Source organism: Aegilops tauschii, chromosome 4 (genome assembly GCF_002575655.3).
Source record: "Aegilops tauschii subsp. strangulata cultivar AL8/78 chromosome 4, Aet v6.0, whole genome shotgun sequence".
In the NCBI taxonomy this organism is placed as follows: Eukaryota; Viridiplantae; Streptophyta; class Magnoliopsida; order Poales; family Poaceae; genus Aegilops; species Aegilops tauschii.
Window position 1 is genome coordinate 55,710,039 of NC_053038.3, and position 7,246 is coordinate 55,717,284.

At 42.5% G+C, this 7,246-nt stretch overlaps 1 protein-coding gene across 1 annotated transcript; it reads left to right on the forward strand.

The window, feature by feature from the left end:
* The first annotated feature begins 1,027 nt into the window (after positions 1–1,027).
* LOC109771001 (uncharacterized) lies at positions 1,028–6,832 on the forward strand. Its single transcript, XM_020329717.3, has 6 exons — positions 1,028–1,407; positions 2,800–3,005; positions 4,660–4,951; positions 5,776–5,883; positions 6,009–6,256; positions 6,344–6,832. Exons 1-6 carry the CDS (start codon positions 1,186–1,188, stop codon positions 6,459–6,461), a joined length of 1,194 nt encoding a protein of 397 aa, XP_020185306.1. The 5' UTR covers positions 1,028–1,185; the 3' UTR covers positions 6,462–6,832.
* The last annotated feature ends 414 nt before the right edge of the window (positions 6,833–7,246 follow it).

Sequence of the window (7,246 nt, forward strand, 5' to 3'; positions counted from 1 at the left end):
AACACCATGGTTTTTGTTATTGACTAAAATCTTCATTTGGACACGATTTTTTTCAGTGCCAAGTTTACGAGATGGTGATTTAGTCAAGTTCAACGTTGGAGAAGTCGTGGTTAAGCGAGATTTGATTAAAGTTTTAGGACATGTACAATGATTGATAGGATAGTCTTATCTTAATACTTGCATGTAATTTAGAGATGACAAAATCAAATGTCTAAAATGGGTCATCTCTTAGGTTTATCTTCAATAACTAGCCATTTCTAAAAACGTGGTGAGACATATTGTGCTAGCGATCATCTCTTGTCTTCTCTTAAATAAGAGAAGACATGCATTTTCTTATGAGTGCTCTCTCCTCTACCGCATCATTTATCCTACGTGGCACTTTTAAGATAGCACCATTGTACATGCCCTTAAAGATGTTATACTTTTTAGCAACCAATTTTTAAAAGGTCAATGTTTTCATGATCCACCCCAACATTTTTTTGGAACACACAGTTTACCAACATAGAGAACGAGCAAAATGAAAAGAAACCATCCGTAACAAAAAGAAACAAATGGCATGAAATGAAAAGCCATGTCGGCCCCAAAACGTCCATTTAGCTATCACGACGTCAGTTCGTGTTTCCGACGCATAGTGAACCACAAGAAAAATAAAAAGAAAATTTGTATATCCATGCCAGGTTGAGTCATCCACCATGTATTTTCCACAAGTCATGTCGGCTTCACAGAGTTCAGCATCTCCGGCATAGAGAACCACACGAAAATGAGGGAAAAAACAACCGTGCCAAGGGAAGAGGAAAAAGAAAATTGTCCAAGAAGCGCATGACATGACAAACGATGTCGTGTGGACGCATATTCCGTTCCACCTCCATCCACACGCACCCTGGTCGACCAAGAGCTCGCCGCGCTGGCCCACACGTCAGCTACACCCCGGTCGACCGGGAGCTCGCCGCGCTGGCCCACACGTCAGCGACCGGTTCCGTTGAGGTAAGAATTTGAGTCCGTATTCCTTTTCTCTTTTTCGAGCGGCGACGAAATGCAGTCCACCTCTGTTCGCTACCCACGCACGCGGCCGCGGGCCCACGGCCGGAGGAGCTAGAAAGACCTATCGCCACCAGGCCCGGTCCCGAGGGAAAGGAATCCAGCAAGCCAGCCAGGAGCGCGCCCCCACCCGCCGGCGACGGCCACATGCCGACCGCCTCCTGCCTCCGCCCGCCTCTCCGCAGCGGCCGCTCCGCCGCGGCGCGCCTCGGGTTCCCTCCCCCGCCTCCCCCGGCGCAGCTCTACCCGGCGGGGCTGGCGATTGGGAGCTGGCGGAGGAGGCTCGCCGGGGTCGGGGTGGCGGCCGCCTCCGCCTCGCCCTTCGACGAGCTCTACGCGCGGGGAAGGCCCATGCACGGCCCCTCCAAGGTGAGCGCCCTTCCCCTCCCTCGGTCGCATCGCCCAGCCCACTTTGCCCCCAAAATTGAATAGTCTGGTTGCTTGTACATATTGAGTTTGTTTATTATTATGGGAACTGTTTGGTTCGTCATGAGATTGAGATTGTGGTGCTCTGATGCGGCGGATGGAGCGTCCGCGTGCGGCTAGTGATATTTTGGTTACTAGATCATCTACCGGGCTCAGCCGTGCAATAATCATTATTGATACTTGTGAATAAGATGAGGTCGTTACCATCTGAAAATTGGTGTAGTCCGGTGAGATGCTTGAAACCGGTGAATTGTTGATTGGATTAATTGAGAGATCATAATTCGATGCTCCCACTTTTTGTTGCTGCCAGTGTGAGCTCGTGTCAATTTTGTAGAGAAACGGACAATTCAAATAATCCGAGTGTTCTGCAAGTGTGGGCACAAGTAATGAAGTTATAGTCCTCGTATTCTAATGTCCCTTGCCCACCGTCATCCTCAGGACTGGTCATCCTGGCAATGGATCTACTGCTCATCGTCATCCTCAGAACCAGGTCTAAAGAACGGAAGCCATGCTCTTGCTAAAAGAGAGTTAGCTACTTGCTTTTCCTGGGGCTCTCCCACTCTGAATGATGTAGTAACATTTCAGATCTTGAAAATTGGGTTAACTTATGGATTTGATGGGTTTGAGTTGTATGCATCTGAAATACTTTACACGCACAACTTGGCTGGTACGGGTGAATCATATATATCATATATATACTTAAGTAGTTGATCCCCACTACTTCTATTTATCTCAATATGCACCACATGCCACCTCATCGACCTTATTACTTTTATTTCTCTCAACATGCATGAGAAGTGCTACAGAAAATTGTTTGATTTTATTGTTCTACCTGATGATATACGAGATAGAGTTGGGGTAGCACCAATTGAGGAGAAGCTTGTCCAACATCGTCTGAGATGGTTTGGGCATATTCAGCGCAGGCCTCCAGAAGCTCCAGTGCATAGCGGACGGCTAAAGCGTGCGGAGAATGTCAAGAGAGGGCGGGGTAGACCGAATTTGACATGGGAGGAGTCCGTTAAGAGAGACCTGAAGGATTGGAGTATCACCAAAGAGCTAGCTATGGACAGGGGTGCGTGGAAGCTTGCTATCCATGTGCCAGAGCCATGAGTTGGTTGCGAGATCTTATGGGTTTCACCTCTAGCCTACCCCAACTTGTTTGGGACTAAAGGCTTTGTTGTTGTTGTTGTATTGTTCTACCTTTACACCCAAAAATTGTTTGATTGTGTTCTAATTGTTTGATTTTATTCTTCTCGGTTCTAGGTTCTTGAGATTGTATAGTCACTCTGCACTCTACAGTGCATTTTAATGACTACGTGTTTGATTTCCTTGTAGAAATCTACCTTGTGGAATTTGATCCAAGATATAGAGCCTTTGGATCTTAGTGTCATTCAGAAAGATGTTCCTCTTGAAACAGTTGATGCAATGAAGAGGACCATCTCTGGCATGTTGGGTCTGCTTCCATCTGATCAGTTCCGTGTTGTTGTAGAAGCCCTTTGGAGTCCATTTTTCAAGTTATTGGTATCTTCAATCATGACTGGGTAAGCTCTCTGGTTGAAAAAGATATTTTCTTATTGATTGCACATGGGTTTTCTGAGAGTTGGTTGGTTCATCAGGCACATGAATTTTCTTTGCTATTTAAAAAAAATAGATGACAATTAACAATGACCATCTTACGGAAGTGTATGGCACTATTAGATCACTACACTTGAAACTGAAAAACTTGCTATTCATTAGTAAAGAATAATAGCATGTGAATCTGGAAAACGTACCCAAGTTTGTAGTAGTGGCACAGCTATGGCATGCTATGCATTAAAATATAAGCACCATAACATCTTGGGAATACGTTTGAATGGTGTTTGATCTTTCATTGTTGGAAAGTGAAATTTCTTGGATGTATCCATGCTGTGGTGTTTTCCTGGTTTTTCTTCCATACTGCTAGTATACCTTTGTTTTCTCGAACTGCTCATTGTTTATGTTCTTTCAGTGTGTTGAGGTTCATCTGTTCCGTTTGGTTAATTACTAATGTGGTGGTATTGATAGCTTAGGCCTATTTTTCACTCCCTCCGTTCCATAATTCTTGTTGTGGTTTTAGAACTAAAACCGCGACAAGAATTATCGAACGGAGGGAGTAGTAGGTTAGAAGTCGTGATCTTCTTGTTAGTGCTGCTGAGTTGGTTGTCACTTGCTAATCACTCACAATTTTCACTGTTTTGTGGAGAAATAAAAACTAGTTACCTGCCCTCATCTTTTTTAGCCTGATAATTACCTACTTGACTATGTTTTACAATTTTGGCCTGGAATTTCGGTGTACCTATTTTAAGTAAAGCTGTTTTTTTGTATATGCTAATTATCATGCAGTTCATGTTGTCGATATGAGTTGCCTGGAGATATGGATAAGAATTCCTTCCTTTGCCGGTAAATGAGTAGGAATCAGGTTAATAAAACTGGAACAGTTTCAGCCTTCCTCTTGAATTGAGCTACTATCAAGGACATCATTCCCATGTGATAGCTCCTGTTACATTTTTTAAATGTTGGCTATATGACAGATGGGTTATTGCATCTATTTCTATCAGTACTAGCATAATACCTGTGCGTTGCTACGGAACTACAAAATAGTTAAAGTTGCATTGGATTAGCAGTATACAACAACAAATGGACTTTGAACACTGCAAAGACAAACTCAAGCAAGCCCGCAACACTGCACTGTGTAACACTGCCATGGGAGCACTGACATGTACTTATAAAATACTTTGTCGTTCAAAACATGAGTGAGGTGGTCGCTTGCTGGTTTGATTGAGCTGGGTGTATACACATGTGTGCGCTTTGAGGCTTCCCAATGGCATTATTTTTTACTGTTTCATCTATAAAAAAAATCAAACCAGAGGGGTCTGATGGGTTCTAGATGGATGAGAAAGATTGGGATGGCATGGGGAGTGAACTCTTCCAAACCGGGAAGGGTCTAGTTGGTTCTAGATGGATGGCGGAGATTGGGATGGAATGGGGATTGAACTTACCGCCCCCACCACCAACTCCAATTTATAAGGTAGTAGAGATTTTGAACAAGTTTGAAGCAACTGTTGTAGTCTTTGTTTTGTTTGCGAAGTGATTTGTATTAACATGTGTCTTCAAAGCACATCGGGCATGTATTGATGTACTAAAAGGCGGTAGTGCTTACTTCATTTCTTCTTGCAGGTATACTCTACGTAATGCTGAATGCAGGCTCTCTTTTGAAAGGAACCTAGAACTTTCTGAAGAAGATGCTGAATGTGAAAAAAGAGACACGAGTGAAGATAATCTTCATGATATCAATTTGGGTAGGCCTGTTACAATTTTCAGATTATCGGAAGACGACATGCCCCAGGACTCTGGAAAAAGTGACGAAGAATCATCTGGTGAGAGTATGGGAGAAATGTTAAGTAACTTAACACCCCAAGCAGAAGAGCAGATTATTCGGTTGCAATCTCGTTTGGATGCGATGAAAAAGGTAATAGTCTCCAATCATATGTCCTGATCAGGAATATTCAAATAATCGTGAACAAACTTCTTTCGGTTTATTGGTTATTGCTTTTATCATGTACCTGGTTATATTGCCTGATTCATTATTTAGTATGATTTTGTTTATTACCATGCCTTCTGTTTCCTGTCTGTAAATGACTATTGATCAAATATACATTTTTAAAAATGTCTGCAATATATCTATCTTGTTAGGCCCGTGAATCAAATATTTTCTTCTGCTGCCATTGGAACTTTGCAGGTTCATCCCAACCATGTACTCTACTTTTACAATTTTCTTGTTTAATATATATGCTAAAGTCATCTTTAACTTGTATTTGTATTACTGAGAACTGATCTGACACCAATTGAATTTCACTTCGATCAGCTGTATTGCTATGCACTGAAGTCCGCTGCTTTGTGCAACTTTTGTTGTTGTAAAGTTCTTGGGTGCTATATTTATATGACGGCCACCACTTTGTGCAACTGTTTCTGTGAAAAGACCCCGATAAATCCCGAACGTTCGGATTTTAATCATGTCATCCTGAACGTTTTTCATGGCAACTTTTAGTTGATGCGAGGTGGCAACTTTAGTTGTTAAAACATGGCAACTTTGTCCCAGTTCATTTTTTTTGTCAGAACATTGCCATAGTTTGCCAACCTCGCGTGAACTAAAGTTGCCATGAAAAACGTTCGGATTGCCATGCTTAAAATCCGAACGTTCGGGATTTATCATTTCCGTAATTTTTTGGCTGACAATATGCATTGTGCCTGTTGTGTTCAAACCTGAAGGTTTATTGTTTTATAATCTTGTAGGAGTTACATGACCTGAAGAGGAAAAATTCTGCCCTTCAAATGCAACAGTTTGTTGGGGAAGAGAAAAATGATCTGCTGGACTATCTAAGATCCCTAACACCAGAGAAGGTATGTCTACATCTCAACAGCTTACTGATGACTAATTGCTCTTGGTACAAACCCCAAGCAGCAAAGAAAATTCAGAGATTGGTTCTAGGTTTCTTTACAGTGGCCTGACTAGCAGTTATGCACAGGTTGCTGAACTCTCGGAATCCACCTGTCCCGGTGTGCAAGAGGCTATCCAGTCTGTTGTGCATGGTTTGCTTGCTACTCTTTCCCCCAAGGTACACTCAAAGTCTCCTCCGCCACTAGAGAATGCTGGGGGAGCCCTAAATTGTGGGGGTGAGGACGATGACTGTGCAGAGCTTGTCGAGAATACTTCCCTCCCGTTTCAGCCCCTAATATCTGTCCCACGTGATTATCTTGCACGTTTGCTATTCTGGTAAATACAAATCAGATTCGTTATGCTTTGTTTGATTTGGCCTTTCTGTTCATGGCCAGTTGGTGATTGACATTGCGTCCTGCTCAGGTGCATGTTGCTGGGTCACTACATCCGGGGTCTGGAATACCGGTTAGAGCTGGCACACCTTCTCAGAATATCTAGCGACGTGGGGTCTTTCCCCATTGATGACGATCATTTTATTTGAGAAAGCTTCGCTGGCTTATTGAGATCCGTCAGCGAAGAGGATGAAAATGCACTGGCCAAGAGGCCGCAGAAGTTGCTGTTTGGGGCATTTCCTGACAATGGAACAGGGAGTTCTGGGCCATAGCTCCTGTTGTAGTCTTGTAAAGTCGGAACGAAGGCGTTCAGGTGTAAAGTTAGTGTTACATATCAATGTGAACAATATATTTTATTTCCTTCTATTTATTGTGTCGTATACAAAATAAACATGTTGTTCTTGCTGCTAATCTCGTGGTAGCATGGTGGATACTGGGTATTAGGCATCCGTTGTACTCATAGGTTGTATGTATTTGTCTAACGTTTATCATGTGAATGATATTATATTGTCGAGTCTTATCAAGGTTCCTGGACGTGTGTACCGCCCTGTTATATCACAGCTCTAGATGGATGGTTCTTGATGAAGGCAAGTAGTGTACAGTCTGCCTTTAGTATATCTTGTACTCCTTCGTTCCATCTTAGTTGCCACTCAAGATGTATCTAACGCTGAAACATGTTTTGATACATCTGTTTGAATCCGCTCGAACAGATGTATCTAGCACTGAAATATGTTTAGATACATCCATCTGAACAGAATATGAAACGAAGGAAGTAGATAGTTACGTATGATGTAATAACTTTGATTTGAGATCCAAGAAATAGTATCTGATGACAACATACATCTACCATTTCACAATTTTTGTTATATTGATTCATCAAAACCCATAAAAGCTCTAAAAGCATCTATTTATGAGCTTTTATGACTTTTTGGTC

What these genes read in the sequence shown, in the direction of transcription:
- LOC109771001 (XM_020329717.3), top strand. Translation starts at nt 1,186, where the DNA reads ATGCCGACCGCCTCCTGCCTCCGCCCGCCTCTCCGCAGCGGCCGCTCC. An exon ending in GTATCTTCAATCATGACTGG is followed by an intron (nt 3,006 to 4,659) that starts GTAAGCTCTCTG and finishes TTCTTCTTGCAG; the next exon opens with GTATACTCTACGTAATGCTG. An exon ending in GATCCCTAACACCAGAGAAG is followed by an intron (nt 5,884 to 6,008) that starts GTATGTCTACAT and finishes AGTTATGCACAG; the next exon opens with GTTGCTGAACTCTCGGAATC.